The following is a 19,441-nucleotide window of genomic DNA, read 5'->3' as shown; positions in this document are numbered from 1 at the left end:
ATGCCGGTGAAGTAACGGTATTGCAGGTAGGTGGCGCTCTGAGCTGTTTGTCCTTCCCTCGCTCTCTGGTAGTACTTCCGGGTCCTGATGTTTACAGCAGCTTAGCAGCCGCGGACTTTGTTTGTTTATTTGCTTGTTTAAGTGGCTCAGAAAGTCACGTGGTACAGTTAAACATGTTCAGCTGCTGCTGGTCTCTGCGCATGACAACTGCAGGCTCTAATTTCTAACTCTGGTGTTGCGCAGACTCACTGAAGCTAAGCTAACAAGGCTAACGAAGCTAAGCTACGACGTCAGGTCGGTATGTTTTGATGAAAATCAGCAACCTTCAGAAATCTGGAGATATAATCAGAGGCTGTTTTATGATCTTTCCAATCCACCAGCCTCCATTTACTGCAATACAGGACTACAGTCTCTGAATAAACCTGCAGGTCAAATCCAGAAACGGGAATAATTTCCAATTTTCTCCAGATGTTTCATGTCAGTGGCTCACGGACACGTTTTCTCCACAGCCTGCAGAAGATTCGGATCTGAAGGTCCAATAACGCAGAAACCATGAAGAAGAAACCTCGGCGTCTAAAGATCTCATCGCCTCAGACAGCAGCCGATGGATGTGAGGGGAGGAAGACTGGAGACAGAGAGACTCTGCTGAACACCGTCCCCTCAACCACAGACGGCTTGTCTCCTGAAAGGACGGTGACGGACACAAACTCACACTTCAGTGTGATAAAAGATGATGAAGAGAAAGATCCAGAGAGCAAGTCCAGATGTTCAGGTAAGTTCAACCTGACCTCAGACCTGCAGAGGTTTTATCTGGAATAACGGTTCGGTATGACATGAATGACCTGAATCTGGATGTAAATATTGGCTCATTTTGGAAAAGCTGCATCCATCATCTATCACCTGTCCATCAGAGAGACACAGGACAGTTCAGAGACTGACTAACCCAACAGCTGTGAGTCTGGATAGGGGGAGGAAGCTGGAGTACCCAGAGAGAACACAGGGAGTTGAACGCAAAACTTTCTCGCTACCAGTTGTAGAATAGATTAGGATTAACGCAACAAACGATCTTTTCCTTCAGCGGTCAGACGTCCCAGCTCCAATCCAACAGGAAACAACCTGCGTCTGATTTTCACTGTTTTGTCTCCCTGCAGGAAGGACGTCCAGCGCCGTCTGTCGTCTCTGCCACGGAAAGTTCTCCCCACGCAGTCTGAGGCATGCCTTCAGCAGGTGGCCTCCGGGGCCGCTGCGGGCCCTGGACCCGGCTGCCCCGTCGCCCCTTTTGGACCCGGCCGCCCCGTCTCCCCTCCCGTTCCATTCGGACTTCCAGCGTCTGGTCGGGGTGCGGTTGGACCGGGATCCACGGCTCTCAGACTTCATCTGCAAAAGGTGCCACACCAAGTTCTACAAGTGCCACAGCATCCTGCGGCGGTTCCTGCAGAGGGTCAACCTGCCGGCGCTCGGAACCGGGAACCGGTGAGGCGGCTAGCGCGTCTCTAGAGGTCCGATTCACAGAGAGAAGTTCCGAACCTGAAGCGGGTTTGTTTGTTTCCAGGAGGAACCTGAAGGGTCCGAACGCGCCGGCAAATGAGTCGCCAGGAAGTAAAGAGACCCGTCCCTCAGAGGTTCTGGTTCTGGTCCAGCTGCTTGCCTGGTGTCGTCACCGTTGTCTCTCTTCCTCCAGAACCACCGTGCTTCCCGTCTTCAGAACCGCCATGCTTCGCCTCTGACCCAAAGTGCCTTCACAGCCTGGTGGGTTGGGCACACCGCCACGGCGAGGCTTGCACTTCCTGCCCCGACCTGAAGGAGGTGCTGGAGGGGCGGTGCGGGGGCTCCCTGAGGGCCGTGTGGGGATGCGCCGACGGCCACCATTACATCATGGACACTCAGAACGCCGCCGCCGGTTACCTGGGAGACCAGGTGGGCTACTTGTGGAGGCGGAGCAACGAGGAAGATGGAGTCGAGAAAGTTCTGGATGGACGGATGGACCCAGGAACCCAACAGAACCAGGACGACTGGGCCAAAGGTGAGAACCTCATCAGACCTGCAGGAGGCCGGGCTGAGCGGTTCTGACCCGCTGGGCTCACTGGGAACTGAGTCCGGTCCGGTTGGTTCTTCCAGGCTTTCCTGAGGAGGCGACATCGCCGGCACCCGGCCCGCTCCAAGACCGGACCGCTGACAGCGACCTGTCGGACAGGTGAGTCTCTTTGGTCCTGTCTAGGTCTACCGGACCAAACTCTTTGAACCGGTCAGACTGATGTGGTTCTGTGGTTTCAGGGCAATCTCTGAGGAGGAGCTTCAGGAGAACCGGGCCCGGTCCGATGAGGAGATGTTTGACCCAGTCCAGAACCAGAGGTACGCTGGCGCTATCTGCCCTGCAGAACTTTTCCCGATTCATAAAAACATGTTTTAGAAACTGGACCTGAGTTCTGGACTCCTGATTCTGGTCCACAGTAGAAATCAGGTTCTGACCCCATGTTCTGACCGTCCTCTCCTCCTCCAGAACCTCGAGGCTCAGCAGAACCCGGAGGAGGCAGAACCCAAAAACCTTGGAGGAACCCCGAGTCCGAAAGAAACCCGGACCCAAACCGGGTTGGAAGAACCAGTTCCGGCCCAAAGGGTGCGTAGAGGTTCCAGAAACCATCATTGGTTCTGACCGGTTTGGTTCTGACCCATTTGGTTCTGCTGTTTTTAAGGGAGGAACTTCCCAACATCTACAAGTGTCCGTACCAGGGCTGCACCGCCGTCTACCGAGCACCTGACGGGTTAAAGGTCAGAACCGTTGGTCTGGTTCCGGTCCAGAGCCTCAGTCTGTTCGGACTTGGTTCTTATTCTGGTTCCGACCCGCTGCTCTTGTTCCCCTCAGAAACACATTAAGGAGCATCATGAGGACATGAGGGAGCGGCCGTGCCCCCATCCCGGCTGCAACAAGGTGTTCATGATCGACCGCTACCTGCAGAGGCACATCAAGCTCATCCACACAGGTGAGGCAGCGCAGACACAACTTTCTGCTGCTGGTGGTTCTGGAGCGCAGCTGGTATCAGCTGTCGTCATGGTGACGGCTCCATTAGGCTGCTGTACTTTAATCGGCAGGACTTTTCCAGGCCTTGATAATTCAGATCTAATATTTTTAGATTTTCCACTTTGTTGTTTTCGGTTAGAATCAGATTTCTGTCCTGTTGACGTTTTTCCTGCTGATTGAAACGGTTTCTTCCAGAGGAGAGGAACTACATCTGTGATCAGTGCGGTCAGACCTTCAAGCAGCGGAAACACCTGTCGGTTCATCAGATGAGACATTCAGGAGCCAAACCGCTGCAGTGAGTCCTGGTGGTGGCGCTATAACACACTTTAGGAATAGAATGTTTGGACTTTACCTGTCGCATCCCCCATCCTCATGTTTTAGGGACCTCTGTAGAGATATGGCACATACACTGCCTGGCCAAAATAAAAGTCGCCACCAAAAAATGGTCCCACTCTCTAATATTTTGTTGGACCGCCTTTAGCTTTGATTACAGCCTGCATTCGCTGTGGCTTTGTTTCAATAAGCTTCTGCAGTGTCACAAGATTTATTTCCATCCAGTGTTGCATTAATCTTTCACCAAGATCTTGTATTGATGATGGGAGAGTCTGACCACTGCGCAAAGCCTTCTCCAGCACATCTCAAAGATTCTCAATGGGGTTAAGGTCTGGACTCTGTGGTGGCCAATCCATGTGTGAAAAAGATGTCTCATGCTCCCTGAACCACTCTTTCACAATGTGAGCCCGATGAATCCTGGCATTGTCATCTTGGAATATGCCCGTTCCATTTGGGAAGACAAAATCCATTGATGGAATAACCTGGTCATTCAGTATATTCAGGTAGTCAGCTGACCTCATTCTTTGGGCACACAATGTTGCTGAACCTAGACCTGACCAACTGCAGCAACCCCAGATCATAGCACTGCCCCCACAGGCTTGTACAGTAGGCACTAGGCATGATGGGTGCATCACTTCACCTGCCTCTCTTCTTACCCTGATGCGCCCATCACTCTGGAACAGGGTAAATCTGGACTCATCAGACCACATGACCCTCTTCCATTCCTCCAGAGTCCAATCTTTATGCTCCCTAGCAAACTGAAGCCTTTTTTTCTGGTTAGCCTTACTGATTAGAGGTTTTCTTACGGCTACACAGCTGTTCAATCCCAACCCCTTGAGTTCCCTTCGCATTGTGCGTGTGGAAATGCTTTTGCGTTCACAATTAAACATACTCCTGAGTTCTGCTGTTGTTTTTCTTCGGTTTGATTTGACCAAACGTTTAAGTAATCGCCGATCACAATCATTCAGGATTTTTTTCCGACCACATTTCTTCCTGGAAGACGATGGTTCCCCACCATCCTTCCAGTTTTTAATGATGCGTTGGACAGTTCTTAACCCAATTCTAGTAGTTTCTGCAATCTCCTTAGATGTTTTCTCTGCTTGATGCATGCCAATGATTTGACCCTTCTTAAACAGACTAACGTCTTTTCCACGACCACAGGATGTGTCTTTTGCCATGGTTGTTTAAGAAATGAGGAGTTACTCATTGCATCAGCTGGGGTTAAATAACTTGTTGCCAGCTGAAAGATAATCGCCTATGCAGTACTTATCCAATAGGAGGCTTGTACCTATTTGCTTAGTTAAATCCAGGTGGCGACTTTTTTTTGGCCAGGCTGTGTAGATTCATGATGAACTTTTGTTAAAAAAAAAGTCTAAAATTTTTAAATGAAAACCATGTAAAAAATAAAAAGTTAAATTATTAAATTTCTAAAACAATCAGGAAATAAGGAGGTAATTAACATTGTTTAATTTATTGGTAAGAAGCATTTAGATTAAAATTGATTTTCCTGCTGCTGATGAAACAGATTCATAGCTATAAATATAGATTTATTTTCTGTTATTTTAATTGGACTTAATAAAATAACAGGATAAAATAATAAGTAAAATAATAAACAGGAACAATTTAATTGTAGTTTCCAAGAGTTTATCAAGCTGATGTCAGCTGCTCAACACTGCATTACCTTAATCAGACTGATGGTGGCGCTCCTTTAGTCTCCCCACCACCAGTCTCGATGTCTGAAACATTGGACCCAGTACCGACCAGAACCAGAAGCTAACCCTGTCCCTGTCCTGCAGGTGCGAGGTTTGCGGCTTCCAGTGCCGCCAGCGGGCGTCCCTCAAGTATCACATGACCAAGCACAAAGCCGAGTCCGACCTGGCCTTCGAGTGCCGGACCTGCCGCAAGCGCTTTGAGAAGCTTCACAACCTCAACGTCCACATGTCCATGGTCCATCCGCCGGTTCTGGCCGAGGCCCGGCAAGCCGGCCCGGTTCGCCTGCAGACCATTGGCCTCACCGGAGAGCTGGTCCTGCAGGACCAGGACAGATGACGGCCGGGGGTCCGGTCCGGTCCGCTCCGTCCGGAGGAGTCTGCAGCTGGACGCAGTTTTTCACAAGGTTCTTCAGACGGGCTACAACAGAACCAGGAAGCAGAACTCAGCCGGGTTCGTCTGAATCTTACTGTAGAAGCAACTGATCAATATTTAATCCCATCGATTATGATGGGATTAACAGAGAAGCGACTTTCTGGATTACGGCTCCATCGTTTAGAAATACAGCTGCAGCCCTTATTACCATTTCATAACTATGCTTTATTTTGAAGGTCTCTGTGTTTTTTCAGTTCTGTGCAACATTTCTGTGGAGGATCAGTTAATCCAGATTTCTAAATCCTGACAGTTTTCTATTTATTCGTTACACTCCATGACTGATGAAGTCGCCTGTTCAGATTTCTCTGGATTATTTGGGTTTAAAAGCCCAGAACTCAGTTCAATTTGATCAGATATTAATGTTCAGATGAACAGGTTGTGGAGTTCCTGTTTCGTCCACCAGAGGGCGCTGAAGTTCAGTAATGTGAAGCTACAGCAGCACTGAAGTCTTTGGTTCTGGAACCGCTCCTGTTATTCCAGAACCAAGTTTCTAACAATTGGGCTGCTGGTCAGACAATGAAATATTTAAAAGCTGATGTTTGCAGTTGATGCACCAGGTGGCGCTGTACTTCCTGTCAGCAGCAGGAAGGAGAAGAAGAAGAAGGAGGAACTGGTTTTATTTTATTTAGGATTCATGTTACTGCAGAAAAAACAGAAAATAAAAAGTTTTCATGAAACCGAGTCGACTGTCTGGCATTCAGTATCAGATCAGCTGGTTCCGGTCCGCTAGAGGAAGCCCACCCTAGGATGGTCCAGGTGAATTGAAAGAGTTGCAGCCAGTTCTGGGTCCAGGTCCGCACAGCGAGTCTCCAACTGGACCAGAACCGAGACATGAAGAGGAAAAGCAGGTCAGTGGGGCCGGGCCGGGCCAGGCCGAGCCGGGCCGGGTCAGGGGGTTACCTGTCTCCACTGGCTGCAGCTCAGGGCCGCTGCCGGCGCCTGCCGGATCAAACTCAGAACAAACTGCTTGGTGCGGTCCAGAACCCGGGTCGGTTCCACCTGCAGAACAGGACCACAGTTAGAGTTGGTTCTGAAGGTTCTGTGTCCGGACAGAACCTCGCTCACCTGGTGCGCCGAGGCCGGCGCCTCTCCGTCCAGGAAGAGCCGCAGCGCCGCCAGGTACCACAGGGTGGCGCTGTGGAGGAACCCAGGGCAACGCAGCGCCCTCTGGTGGAAGGCGGCGCTTTGCTGCTGCAGCAAACTGAGAACATGGAGGAAAAATGTTCCGACACTGAGAAAAGTAAGTACACCCTTACAATCAGTTTGCATGTCGAAACGTTTCAAAGTTTAATTTTTTTTACGACGATTCAGGAGGAAGGAAAGGAGATAAAGAGCCCGGTTCCCCAGCAGAACCGAACCGCAGCAGGAAACGGGTTGGTTTACCTGCAGACTGCCCAGGGCATCAACCGGCTGCAATCATCCGAGACCGTCAGGGTGACTGGGTCCGGTTCCGGGTCCGGTTCTGGAGAACATCAACAGCACAGATCTTCAGGCTACAGAACATCCAGAACACTAGATCCGGAGCAGCCGGAGTAAACGGTACCGTTGGACCTGAAGAGCAGCAGCCAATCAGCTGAGTTCACCAGAACCGCCAGAAGTTCTGAGCATAACCATTTGGACCTTCCAGAATTTTTCTCCTGCAGAGAGAAACCAACGAGTCAGAATGATTCAACAGAGCACAACGTCGGTTCTGTTGGTCTGGACCTACCTGAGGATCCAGAAGTTCTGACAGGAAGTCCGTCATGAAAAGAAAGAGCAGAGAAACCAGAACCTGGAGGGGAAAGCAGAACCTTCAGAACCGACCCAATGGACCTTACCAAGCTCCGCCCACAACCTGGCGGCGCCTTGTTTCTAGGTAACATGACTGATTAGTGCATCATTTCTACTGGATTTTCACAATATATCAGCTACTAAATGGACAGAGGAACTAACAAGTTCATGTCATCATCTGGGAGGAAGTTACTGGTTTCTCAGTCACAAGCTGGTTGCAAACCTGAGGCCAGCAGGTGTCAGTCAGTTATGGTAGATCTGAACTTTGACCTCAATATGAGAAGCTACAGACTGACAGGAGGAACCAAAGAGCTCTGTAAAGGTAAAGGCAAATCTTCTGAAGTTGGGATATAATTAATTTAATTTCACATAATTACCGCGGTAGAAGCCATGTGTTTGTTAAAATTTTATGAAATATATTTGTTCTCCTCTCCTTGGGCTGCCACCTTATCGTGGTGGAGGGGTTTGAGTGCTCCAATGATCCTAGGAGCTATGCTGTCTGGGGCTTTATGCCCCTGGTAGGGTCACCCAAGGCAGACAGGTCCTAGGCGAGGGACCAGACAAAGCGCAGCCCGAAGACCCCAATGACGGATAAAAACATTGGACTTGGCGTTCCCTCGCCCAGACGCGGGTCACCGGGGCCCCACTCTGGAGCCAGGCCTGGAGGGGGGGCACGATGGCGAGCGTCTGGTGGCCGGGCTTTAACCCATGGAGCCCGGCCGGGCTCAGCCCGAAGAGGAAACATGGGTCCCCCCTCCCATGGGCCCACCACCTGTGAGAGGGGCCAAAGGGGTCGGGTGCAGTGTGGGATGGGTGGCAGCAGAGGGAGGGGACCCTGGCGATCCGATCCTCGGTTGCAGAAGCTGGCTCTTGGGACGTGGAATGTCACCTCTCTGGTGGGGAAGGAGCCGGAGCTAGTGTGTGAGGTCGAGAGGTTCTGGCTAGAAATAGTCGGTCTCACCTCGACGCATGGCTCTGGTTCTGGAACCAGCCTCCTTGAGAGGGGCTGGACATACTTCCACTCTGGAGTTGCCCAAGGTGAGAGGCGTCGGGCAGGAGTGGGCATACTTGTTGCTCCCCATCTCGGCGCCTGTACGTTGGGGTTTACCCTGGTGAACGAGAGGGTAGCCTCCCTCCGCCTACGGGTGGGGGGACGGGTCCTGACTGTAGTTTGTGCTTACGGGCCAAACGACAGTTCAGATTACCCACCCTTTTTGGAGTCCTTAGAGGGGGTACTGGAGAGTGCTCCTCCTGGGGACTCCCTTGTTCTACTGGGGGACTTCAACGCTCACGTGGGCAACGACAGTGAGACCTGGAGGGGCGTGGTTGGGAGGAACGGCCCCCCCGATCTGAACTCGAATGGTGTTCTCTTGTTGGACTTCTGTGCTCGTCATGGATTGTCCATATCGAACACCATGTTCAGGCATAAGGGTGTTCATATGTGCACTTGGCACCAGGACACCCTAGGCCGCAGTTCGACGATCGACTTTGTCGTCGTTTCATCGGATCTGCGGCCGTATGTCTTGGACACTCGGGTGAAGAGAGGTGCGGAGCTGTCCACTGACCACTACCTGGTGGTGAGTTGGCTCCGGTGGTGGGGGAGGAAGCCGGTCAGACCTGGCAGGCCCAAACGTGTTGTGAGGGTCTGCTGGGAACGTCTGGCGGAATCCCCTGTGAGACGGAGCTTTAACTCCCATCTCCGGCAAAACTTTGAACATGTCCCAGGGGAGGTGGGGGACATGGAGTCTGAGTGGACCATGTTCCGTGCCTCCATTGTCGAGGCGGCCGGTCGGAGCTGTGGCCGCAAGGTTGTCGGGGCCTGTCGCGGTGGCAACCCTCGTACCTGTTGGTGGACACCTTCGGTGAGGGATGCCGTCAGGCTGAAGAAAGAGTCCTACCGGGCCTTTTTGGCCTGTGGGACTCCGGAAGCAGCTGATGAGTACCGGCAGGCGAAGCGGCATGCGGCTCGGGTGGTTGCTGAGGCAAAAACTCGGGCGTGGGAGGAGTTTGGAGAGGCCATGGAGAAAGACTTCCGTACGGCTTCAAAGCGATTCTGGTCCACCATCCGGCGTTTCAGGGGGGGGAAGCAGTGCGGCACCAACACTGTTTATAGTGGGGATGGTGTGCTGCTGACCTCTACTCGGGATGTTGTGGGCCGGTGGGCAGAGTACTTCGAAGACCTCCTCAATCCCACCAACATGCCTTCTATTGAAGAAGCTGAGCCGGGGGACTCTGGGTTGGGCTCTCCAATCTCTGGGGACGAGGTCGCCGAGGTGGTTGAGAAGCTCCTCGGTGGCAAGGCTCCGGGGGTGGATGAGATCCGCCCGGAGTTCCTCAAGGCTCTGGATGTTGTAGGGTTGTGTTGGCTGACGCGACTCTGCAATATCGCATTGACATCGGGGGCAGTTCCCCTGGACTGGCAGACCGGGGTGGTGGTCCCCCTGTTCAAAAAGGGGGACCGGAGGGTGTGCTCCAATTATAGAGGGGTCACACTCTTAAGCCTCCCTGGCAAGGTCTATTCAGGGGTCCTGGAGAGGAGGGTCCGTCGGATAGTCGAACCTCGGATCCAGGAAGAGCAGTGTGGTTTTCGTCCTGGTCGTGGAACACTGGACCAGCTCTACACCCTTGGCAGGGTCCTGGAGGGTGCATGGGAGTTCGCTCAACCAGTCTACATGTGTTTTGTGGACTTGGAGAAGGCGTTCGACCGTGTCCCTCGGGGAGCCCTGTGGGGGGTTCTCTGGGAGTATGGGGTACCGGGCCCTTTGATACGGGCTGTCAGGTCCCTGTATGACCGGTGTCAGAGTCTGGTCCGCATTGCCGGCAGTAAGTCGGGCTCGTTTCCGGTGAGAGTTGGACTCCGCCAGGGCTGCCCTTTGTCACCGATTCTGTTCATTACTTTCATGGACAGAATTTCTAGGCGCAGCCAAGGTGTTGAGGGGATCCGATTTGGTGGCCTTAGGATCTCGTCTCTGCTTTTTGCAGACGATGTGGTCCTACTGGCCTCATCAGGTCATGATCTGCAGCTCTCGCTGGAGCGGTTCGCAGCCGAGTGTGAAGCGGCCGGGATGGGGATCAGTGCCTCCAAATCCGAGGCCATGGTCTTGAGCCGGAAAAGGGTAGAGTGCCTTCTCCGGGTCAAGGGGGGTGTCCTGCCCCAGGTGGAGGAGTTCAAGTATCTCGGGATCTTGTTCACGAATGAGGGAAGAAGGGAGCGGGAGATCGACAGGCGGATTGGCGCAGCGTCTGCTGTCAAGCGGGCGCTGTACCGGTCCGTCGTGGTGAAGAGAGAGCTGAGCCAAAAAGCAAAGCTCTCGATTTACCGGTCGATCTACGTTCCCACCCTCATCTATGGTCATGAGCTTTGGGTCATGACCGAAAGAACGAGATCGCGGATACAAGCGGCCGAAATGGGTTTTCTCCGTAGGGTGGCTGGGCTCTCCCTTAGAGATAGGGTGAGAAGCTCAGTCATCCGGGAGGGACTCAGAGTAGAGCCGCTGCTCCTTCACATCGAGAGGAGCCAGTTGAGGTGGCTTGGGCATCTGGTCAGGATGCCTCCTGGACGCCTCCCTGGTGAGGTGTTCCGGGCACGTCCCACCGGGAGGAGACCCCAGGGAAGACCCAGGACACGCTGGAGGGACTATGTCTCTCGGCTGGCCTGGGAACGCCTCGGGATTCCCCCGGAAGAGCTAGAAGAAGTGGCCGGGGAGAGGGAAGTCTGGGCCTCCCTTCTGAAGCTGCTACCCCCGCGACCCGACCTCGGATAAGCGGAAGAAGATGGATGGATGGATGGATGGATGGATTTGTTCTATTTGATGTTTGTTGTGAATGACATACTCACAAACGATCGAGGTAATTAGTCCAACGTTTAGAAACTACAGCGGCTGTAATGAGCCACAGCAAAGGGAAACACAGGTAAAATAACCTGAACAGGTGATCAACTCAAAACCACTCCTACCTTTTTACTCTCACTCTCTCTCTTTGTAGTTTAAGCACACCTGTTACCGTGGCAACCGCCTGCGCCCCGCAAGACGAGCAAAGATTGCGTTAAAAACATAATATTCGGTCCGTTTATACAGTTTAGTCCAAAACCTTTTCTGCTAAAATAAAATCTTTAGTGAATGTCAGATACAGACACATTGCATATTGATCTGTTTAGCTAACGTCAGACTGTGTAGCAGACAGGCTTCAAGGTGTACAAGTTCTATCAGTTCTGCCTTTATGCTGTACTTAGCTCCTCCTGACTACCAGTAGTTCAAATTTGTCCTCTGTAGAGGACATTTGTAAACTTGAATATCTCCCACCCACTGCATACTACTGAATTAATTAATTTTGCTATCTACAGAGGACATTTAGGGCTTTTCAATGATACCAAATGTGAAGGGGTGGAGCTTTTGAACCTTCCTTTTCCTCATTCAGAAAAACGGCGTCCGTCAGTACAAGCACATTTTATGGGAAGAGAAAAAGTAAGTGCATAATACTTCTTATTGTGCAAATTTTGGTTTAAAATTTTGTTGGCATATTCTAAATAAGTCTCTTAGCAACATATTAAAACATTCTATGAAGTATCTTGACTATATTTTATCGTAGTATTTAAAAGTTGAAAAATTGTCCTCTGTAGTGGACATTTGTAGTTATCTCCTCTGTTTTTTGTTGATTTTTTTAAATGACAAGAAAGGGAATCGTTCTCAGATGCAGAGAGAATTTTACTGCAGATTATTGATGGAGACTCAGATATTGAGTTGTCTGATGAAGAAGGTGAAGATGCAATGTTTCAGGCAGAAGCAGAGGAAGTTGATTCAGAGAGCTCTGTGGATAAAATTCAGGCAGGGCAAGCAGATGCAGAGTCAGATGAAGCAAGACAGTCCAAATCTCAGTCCAGTAGGCGTCCTCTGTGGAGCCAGAATACGAAGTACACCTTGAGTTTGTATTCTAAAAAAAACTTATTTTTTCTCTAAAAATTGAGACTCATTCTAATTTTGTTTTTTTTCCTTTATTGTTTTTGTTTTAAGATTCCAATTCCAACACAGAGATTCTCCCATCATTCAGAGCAATGATGCCATGACACGCCAAAACTGGACCCCAATGGATTATTTTAAGCAGTACATTGATGACTCTGTGTTTGAAGTGATGGCCCTGTGCACAAATCAGCGTGAAGTCCTTGTGTCTGGAGCAACATTAAATACCACTCCTGATGAACTGAAGACATTCTTTGGGAATTCTATTTACAAGGGCTGTCTAGGATACCCAAACATTCAAATGTATTGGGCCTCAAATACCAGAGTTCAAATTGTGGCAGAATCTATGACCAGAAATCGGTTTTACAAGCTTAGAAACTCCATCAAGATCGTCAATGATCTTGATGTCTCAGATGATGAAAAAAGAAGTGATCTCTTGTGGAGAATCAGGCCCCTCTTGACCAAAGTAAGGCAAGGATGTTTGAGTCTGCCTAGAACAGGGAAATTGTGCATTGATGAACAAATGGTTCCATTTACTGGTCGATGCCCACTGCGCCAGTATGTACCAGGCAAATCACATCCAACTGGATTGAAAGTGTTTGTCTTTGCTGCACCAACTGGTCTGGTCTTGGACTTTGTAGTCTACCAAGGTAAGACTACCTTCCAAGTTACAGGAGGAAATGGCATTGGAGAACAAGCTGTTCTTCATTTGGCAGAGTCTGTTCCTCAAGGAACCCACCTGTTCTTTGACAGGTTCTTTACAACAATCAACCTCCTTGATACCCTGATGACAAAAGGGTTAACAGGAACTGGAACGCTCATGAGTAACAGGATTCCAAAGAACTGTAAGATCATAGAGGACAAGACCTTCAAAAAGAAAGGAAGAGGTGAATCAGAGATGGTTGTCAGAGGAAGCCCTTCAGAAGTTGCTGTCATAAAATGGTTGGACAACAAGTCAGTTGTCATGGCATCCTCTGCCTATGGCATTGAACCTCAGGACACACGCAGAAGATGGTCCAAGAAAGACAAAAGATTTGTCCAGGTGTCAAGGCCACTAGCGATTGCTGAGTACAACACCAACATGGGTGGCGTGGACTTGGTTGACCGAATGTTGAGTTTCTACAGGATGGCTTCTCGCACTCAGAAATGGACAGTGCGTGCAGTTTTCCACTTTTTTGACCTGGCAATTACCAACTCATGGCTTCAGTATAAGAGTGACTGCCAGTTTCTGGGGAAGAAACCACTGAAGTTGCTTAACTTCAAACTGCTCCTTGGTGATGAGTTGATTACTCGGGCCCAAGCAGGAATCAGAAGTGACAGTGAAGATGACTACACTCCTCCACGTCAAAAGTGGAAACCACAGCCAAATGCAGCTCTGAGACACTACGGTGCCATCCATCTTCCAGAGATGGTGGACAAAACACATGCGTCAAGATGTCGCAGATCTGGATGCACAAGCAAAACATATGTAATGTGCACAAAGTGCAAAGTGTTCCTTTGTGTTTCCAAGAAGGGGAATTACTTTTTGAAGTATCATAGCAATTAAGCACAGGAAATGCTATGATACTCACACTAATATTTATGTTAGTGTGATGATGGACAGTTTTGTCAATGTGAAATTCATTCTTATGTTGATGTTTGGATATTTTCTTTGGGACACACTGGTTGCCATCAAGGTTCAATTTTAAATATATGGAGTTCCGATGTCCACTGTAGTGGACACATGATATTTCAAAAATAAAAACTTTTTTTCCTAAATTCTTTTTTTCAGTATTCTATTTACCTTACAAAGATTGTAGAATAAAAAAAAAATGTGATTGGACAATATTTTATTCCCTGGTAGTCAGCTGTACTTAGCTAACGGGAAGCTAAGTGTGTTTGTGAGACAGCCACGCACATGACCACGTAGAATGAGCATCAGCCAATGAAAAGCGGTCCCTCTGGTAAGGTCCATTACAACAAACCGATCAGAACCTGGTTGGACTCTCACCTGCTGGTTCTCAGCCTCTCTCAGTCCGTCCAGAACCTCTCTGAAGTTCTGCTGGTGTTCCGCCCCGCCTCTGAAGGAGCCATGCAGGCTGGCGGCTTGGACCAGAACCGGACCTGGAGGGATCTGGACCAGAACCGGACCTGCTCTCAGACTGCAAAACACAACAGAACAACGCTGACCCCGGTCCGTTTAGACCAGTCTTTCTCAAACTGTGGACCGCAGGCGCCCCTACTGGTCAACAAGGTACTGCATGTAAACGACCATTAATTTGCCGTGACGCTACAGCTAGTTTACCGATGACTGCAGTTAAAAACAATAATGGATAAGTGGCTTAAGACCGGCTGACTCAAAAGAAAAGCTGAAGATATGCTGGGAAGAAAACAAGTCCAGGAGTATTTCTGATCAGAAGAAGCCTCCAATCAGGTTTAATGTTTCATTCATCAGCGATTCCATTCTTTTGAACGGCTCTATTCCGTGAAATATAGGACTCAAGTCTGTTAGTGAGAAATGTTCTTTATTTTTCTTACGACCTTGCTACTATTATGTTAATTATTACTTTTTATTCAATTAAAATTAACATTAATTAAAAACAATCGATAAATAAGTGGGTGTATATTTTTATGTTTAATGGTGCAGAAGAGGATTTTTGTTTCTGCCAAAGCAAATCAAGTCTATTTTTCTTTAATTCTGCTTCTAAATTACAAAAAGACCTAAATGTTATGCACACAACACTTGGGATTATAGAACTTGTTTTTTACTTTCCATGTGTTTGACAAAATTTGAAAGCTTAGAAACTACACGTTTCACAATAAAAATAACTCAAAACGTCCTGAGAATTGTTCCTGACAATAAGTGAGCTACTGTCCTGAACAAACATTTCAGGTCGTATAAATTAGATGTTATTGTGGTTAATTTAGGGTTAGGCGTTTGTTAAATGGGTTAAGTGATCCTTTGCCTGAAAAAGTTTGAGAAATTCTGGTTTAGATGGTTCAGGAAACGTTCCTGCATGGTTCTGGGATATCTGTGGTCTTGGCGAGTCAGGGGAGAACCGGGTTCTGGGTCGGATTCTACCTGCAGGCCCAGAGTCGGCAGGCTGAGAGAAGCTGCAGCTGCTCTGGAAAAGGTTCTGCATCCTGGAGGCGGATCCAGAGTGAAACCAGAACCGGAGAAATCTGCTGCCACCAACGCTAGAGAGAGAGAGAAAGATATTGATTTTTAATAATTCATTTATTTTTCAATAAGTAAGCAACATAGTATCACAGCCTGTGTAACAGAAAATAGAACAGAAATCAAAGAAACATAATATTGCATAGAATAAATTACAAATTACTTCTCCATAACTCCAGAGGTGACCAAATGAATTCAAGTCTGAGACTGAGCTATAAAAATTTTATTCAAGCAATAGCCTAGAATTCACCATGTTAACAAATAAAGAAACCACATCAATATTCAACTCTTCCTCTTTCTGCTTATGTACACGGCCATTTTAGCCTGTCCTAACAAAAAATTAATTAACTGACATTTATTCTCACGTGTAAATTTAAAACCACAAATAAATCCATGTTTAGTCAAAGCTTCCCCACATCTGTTGAAGATCGTTTAAAAAGCACAAAGAGCTGAAAGCCAAACAGACAGAAAAATAATGAAACCGTTTCTCTCTGTTCCCAGGATGGATTAATAACAGAAACAAGAGATTTACAGCTATAATACCATGAAGGATTCTCCATTGTAAATATGTATGTTTTATACAAAGATTTCCATTCAGGTTTGATTTCAGGTGTTAAGGAGAGATGACTTCTCCATACTGTGTCACTGCGTCCATTCAGTTTGTTTTGATTGAGAGTTTTTACAATCAGCCTATAGATAATTTTTCCAGAAGTTCCTTCTAGGGAGATTCCTTTACTGTCCACCGAATCCAATAAAGGGACAGAGCAGTTCTCTATCCCAGGAAACAGTCTGAAGGATGGAAATGGGTCCAGGTGACTTGGTAACGCAGTACCTTCATAATAATCAGTCAAAAGGGACATTCATGTTCACTTCACTTGTTCCAGTAGCTCAAAAGCTGAACCAACAACTGAAACAGATTTTATTCCCAAACAAGCAGCGAGTTTAACAGGATCATCCAGCCGAGGTCCAGCCAGCTCCACCGCCCTCCCAAGGCAATAAACTTTTGTGGAGCAGTCTGCACCACGTTGTTGTTCCCCAAACAGGACAATCCAACAAACTCCCAAACAGAACCGGTTCCTGGAGCAGCCAGTGCAGAGACTCAGCCTGCTGCTGCCTACACAGAAAACGCTCTTATAAAAAACTGGAAGGAGAGAAGAGTTCACTTTGCTGGAGTCCATCAGAAAGAGAGGCAAATCCAGACCCATGCCACCAAATCTCTGAAGAAAGCAGCATGATATTCTCCTCCACAGCAGATCTGCGGGTCCAGTCAGCCATCTCTGAATAAACTGAGAATGAAAAGCAGCGCCTCTGCTGGCCAGATGGACCAGGCCTCGTCCACCTTCTTCTCTCAGCGGAAAGAGAATACTTTGAGGAATCCAGTGAAGTTTATCCCATAAAAATCCACCAGAATCCTTTGAACATTTGGTAAAAGAGAAACTGGAGGATCAATACACATCAGAGGTCTTGGGTCTGCACACACTCAAACTCTAACTCATCCAAAACAGTCCTAGTAAAATCCAAAATGTCTCTGCGCTCCGTCTCCAAAACTCTCTCCAGAGCCTCTCTCTTACAGTAGACTTTTAAATGCGTCACGTCAAGCCTGCTAAGGGCATCGACCTTAGAGAGTTAAAGAGACATTACACCCAGGAATAGAAGCGCCACACAAATCTTTCCTCAACTTATGAAGCAAAGGTTAGGGTTAGGGTTAACCCAACACAACCAGCTGATCCGTTTCTCAGTCCAGATTAGGCCCATTCGAGGAGTCTTTAGGAACATTAGTCCCAGTTTTCCCAGTATCCTCCCATACAGGGTGCTTATTCAGACCACTGTTTCCCTCCCTGCCATCAGAGCCAGCTGACGGAGGAAACAGCCCCACCCTCTGCAGGCGGAGGAGCTCCAACCGTAGGTGACGCCTCTGCACTTCCACTCACCTCGACCTGCACTTCCGGATTTTTGTGCGGGAGAGAATCCCGTTTACGTCCAACGTCCCCAGTCAAAACATTTCATGTTCCCAGTGCTCATATAAGATCCTTCTTCACATTTAACTCTGAAAGAAACTTCCAGCGTCTGTGTGGCAGAGATTAAGATCATAAAAACCTGAACATGTCTCAGTTTAACATGTTTACATCCCAAACCAACAGTTTTAAAACCACTGGAGCTCTTTCTCCAACAAAACATTAGGAATGAACGGCGGGACACCGAGACAATAACCCGGGTGGAGGGCGACACCTGCAGGTGTGTCCACCTGTTGTCACCCACTGACAATCAGATGATTCACAAAACGCTCCTCTTTTAAAAATATCACTACTCTCTTATTCATTCTGGAAGCATAAATTAAATTGATGTGACCAACTAGATCACCAACTGCCAACAGAACCGTTTCAACTGGGATTGTCAGATCAGGTTGGACCCGAGTTCCATTTCTCAAAGAGAGGGGTGGCGGCCCTGAAGATGCAAACTAACAGCGCCGTAAGCGCTAAAACTGAAAAATAAACCTCAAGATTTAGAACCAATGCAAGTAAAGAATATTAGAAAACAAATGCTTAAGAGAAAGAAAAGATCAGAAAACGTTAGACACTTTCACTCTATCAGACTCACCGTCACCAACACTGAGAGGGAGCGAGAGAGAAACTCGTTTTCTCCGATGTTCTCGGCTCCCTCCCTGCAGCTGATCAGAACTTATAATCACAACATTTTCTTGTTTCATGTCTGAACTAAAATATTGTTTTGGTTCTAAAATCTCAGCTGCAGTTCGTAACTTTTGTAAAAATGTTTTTTACATATTTGTTCAAACAGTTTAATATGAGAGATAATCTGTGAAACGTCCAGGGTTACCTACAGAAAGCTCTGTTAGAAACACCCAATCAGAGCCAGTGGGAGGGTCTTAGCGCTGTAAGTCATTCCTGTGTCTACGCTGCTCTTGCTGTCCCCTTGCTCTCTGCAGCGCTGCAGCTTTTTCTGCCAGCAGAGCCTGCCATAAATGCTTGGCTAGTTAGCATAGCCACCCATGACGACTTGCTGTTCCAATAAATAATTGGAAATTGTTTTCCGCCATTAACACATGGTGTATACGAGGATGACTGATAGTGGTAAGCTCCGCCTCCTGGCTCTGATTGGTTCAGACGGTAATAGCAGCTCATGGAGGAGTAGATCGAATTCTTCACAGATTATCTCTCAAACGTGGGGTTTGTTGAAAGGAGACACTTTTAACAAATATGTAAAAAAACATTTTAGAAAAGTTATGTATTGCAGCTTTAAGAGTTTTCCTCTCCACTCTGCCTCCTGCTGGTCAGGAGGAATCACTACAATCTGATAGAAGAGGCATGAAAAGCAAAGAGTACCACTGCAGAGATGAGGAGGAGAGGACAGGAGGTGCTCATCAAGGACCAGACACGGTCCACTTCTGCTGCTGGACGTCCACACTGTCCCACAGCAAAGAGCAGGCCCTGCAGAGATGGAGCAGGTTCTGGTTCTGGTTCTTGCAGGACCTTCAGGTTTGGAGCAATTACTCACCTTCAAGAGATGAACTGTCACCGCGCAGGGCAGCACGCCGGCTGGAGGACACGCCTTCCTCTGAGGAAATTGGAGACGGAAGCTGAAGCAGTGGCGGCTAACTATCAGCTAACCTGCAGCTAAATGGCAGCTAGCCTGTAGCTAACCTGAAGCTGTGTGATGTGCTGCAGCAGCTGGCTACAGTCTACAACGCTCCGCCCTGCTTCAGCCTTTATTTTGAAGAACATCGCGGGTGGCAGTGTCAGGAGCACCCTGACACACACACAGAGCCAGCATTGAGTCTCAGACCAGTATCACCTGTCCGCAGGTGTCACCTGAGTGGAGCAGCACCTGTTCCAGGCCTCCATGGTTCTCTGCAGGCTGAGCCTGGAGGAGATGCTGCCAGAGGAGGCGGAGCATTTCTCAGACACGACCCGGAGCAGGAAGTCCCCCAGATCCCCCCGGCGACCCGAGAGTTCACCGACCTCTGCCTCGTAGACCAGCTCCTGAGGGCGGACCAGCAGAACCAGGAAGTAACTGGTGGTGACTGTTTCTTTATAACGTGAAAAT

The 19,441-nt window shown here is 48.5% G+C and overlaps 2 protein-coding genes across 12 annotated transcripts in view; one reads left to right on the top strand and one right to left on the bottom strand.

The window, feature by feature from the left end:
• On the top strand, window positions 1-5,583 carry znf276 (zinc finger protein 276). Of its 4 annotated transcripts, none has more exons than XM_028005885.1 (13): window positions 1-294; window positions 381-428; window positions 510-772; window positions 1,152-1,473; window positions 1,553-1,599; window positions 1,682-2,023; window positions 2,119-2,194; window positions 2,275-2,352; window positions 2,501-2,617; window positions 2,694-2,769; window positions 2,864-2,981; window positions 3,215-3,314; window positions 5,149-5,583. In XM_028005885.1, the coding sequence occupies exons 3-13, from the start codon at window positions 553-555 to the stop codon at window positions 5,399-5,401; spliced, it is 1,749 nt and encodes a 582-aa protein (XP_027861686.1). In that variant the 5' UTR covers window positions 1-294; window positions 381-428; window positions 510-552; the 3' UTR covers window positions 5,402-5,583. The 4 variants fall into 4 exon arrangements, with proteins under 4 accessions (XP_027861686.1, XP_027861689.1, XP_027861690.1 ...); XM_028005888.1 differs by having other exon boundaries at window positions 1-298; XM_028005889.1 differs by lacking the exon at window positions 381-428 and having other exon boundaries at window positions 1-298.
• Window positions 5,584-5,779: 196 nt separating this feature from the next.
• Window positions 5,780-19,441, bottom strand: part of fanca (FA complementation group A) — a 35,690-nt gene continuing 22,028 nt past the window's right edge. For 5 of the 8 annotated variants that reach the window (XM_028005604.1, XM_028005618.1, XM_028005611.1 and 2 more), the window contains 12 exons: window positions 19,223-19,377; window positions 19,039-19,144; window positions 18,893-18,952; window positions 18,721-18,825; window positions 15,284-15,399; window positions 14,213-14,363; window positions 7,206-7,268; window positions 7,041-7,134; window positions 6,881-6,959; window positions 6,563-6,698; window positions 6,398-6,496; window positions 5,780-6,310 (listed from right to left, as the gene is read on the bottom strand). In XM_028005604.1, coding sequence (XP_027861405.1) covers window positions 6,224-6,310; window positions 6,398-6,496; window positions 6,563-6,698; window positions 6,881-6,959; window positions 7,041-7,134; window positions 7,206-7,268; window positions 14,213-14,363; window positions 15,284-15,399; window positions 18,721-18,825; window positions 18,893-18,952; window positions 19,039-19,144; window positions 19,223-19,377 — 1,251 coding nt within the window. In that variant the 3' untranslated portion in view covers window positions 5,780-6,223. Of the gene's footprint in view, window positions 6,311-6,397; window positions 6,497-6,562; window positions 6,699-6,880; window positions 6,960-7,040; window positions 7,135-7,204; window positions 7,269-14,212; window positions 14,364-15,283; window positions 15,400-17,977; window positions 18,048-18,720; window positions 18,826-18,892; window positions 18,953-19,038; window positions 19,145-19,222; window positions 19,378-19,441 lie in introns of those variants that run through there. The other 3 variants (XM_028005636.1, XR_003593947.1, XM_028005648.1) reach the window with 3 other exon arrangements.

The sequence above is a fragment of the Xiphophorus couchianus genome, chromosome 2 (genome assembly GCF_001444195.1).
Source record: "Xiphophorus couchianus chromosome 2, X_couchianus-1.0, whole genome shotgun sequence".
Classification (NCBI taxonomy): domain Eukaryota; kingdom Metazoa; phylum Chordata; class Actinopteri; order Cyprinodontiformes; family Poeciliidae; genus Xiphophorus; species Xiphophorus couchianus.
The sequence above is the reverse complement of the archived record's forward strand: the minus strand, read 5'-3'. Positions and strand labels throughout refer to the sequence as shown.

What these genes read in the sequence shown, in the direction of transcription:
- znf276 (XM_028005885.1), top strand. Translation starts at nt 553, where the DNA reads ATGAAGAAGAAACCTCGGCGTCTAAAGATCTCATCGCCTCAGACAGCA. An exon ending in GCGCTCGGAACCGGGAACCG is followed by an intron (nt 1,474 to 1,552) that starts GTGAGGCGGCTA and finishes GTTTGTTTCCAG; the next exon opens with GAGGAACCTGAAGGGTCCGA. An exon ending in TCAGGAGCCAAACCGCTGCA is followed by an intron (nt 3,315 to 5,148) that starts GTGAGTCCTGGT and finishes CCTGTCCTGCAG; the next exon opens with GTGCGAGGTTTGCGGCTTCC.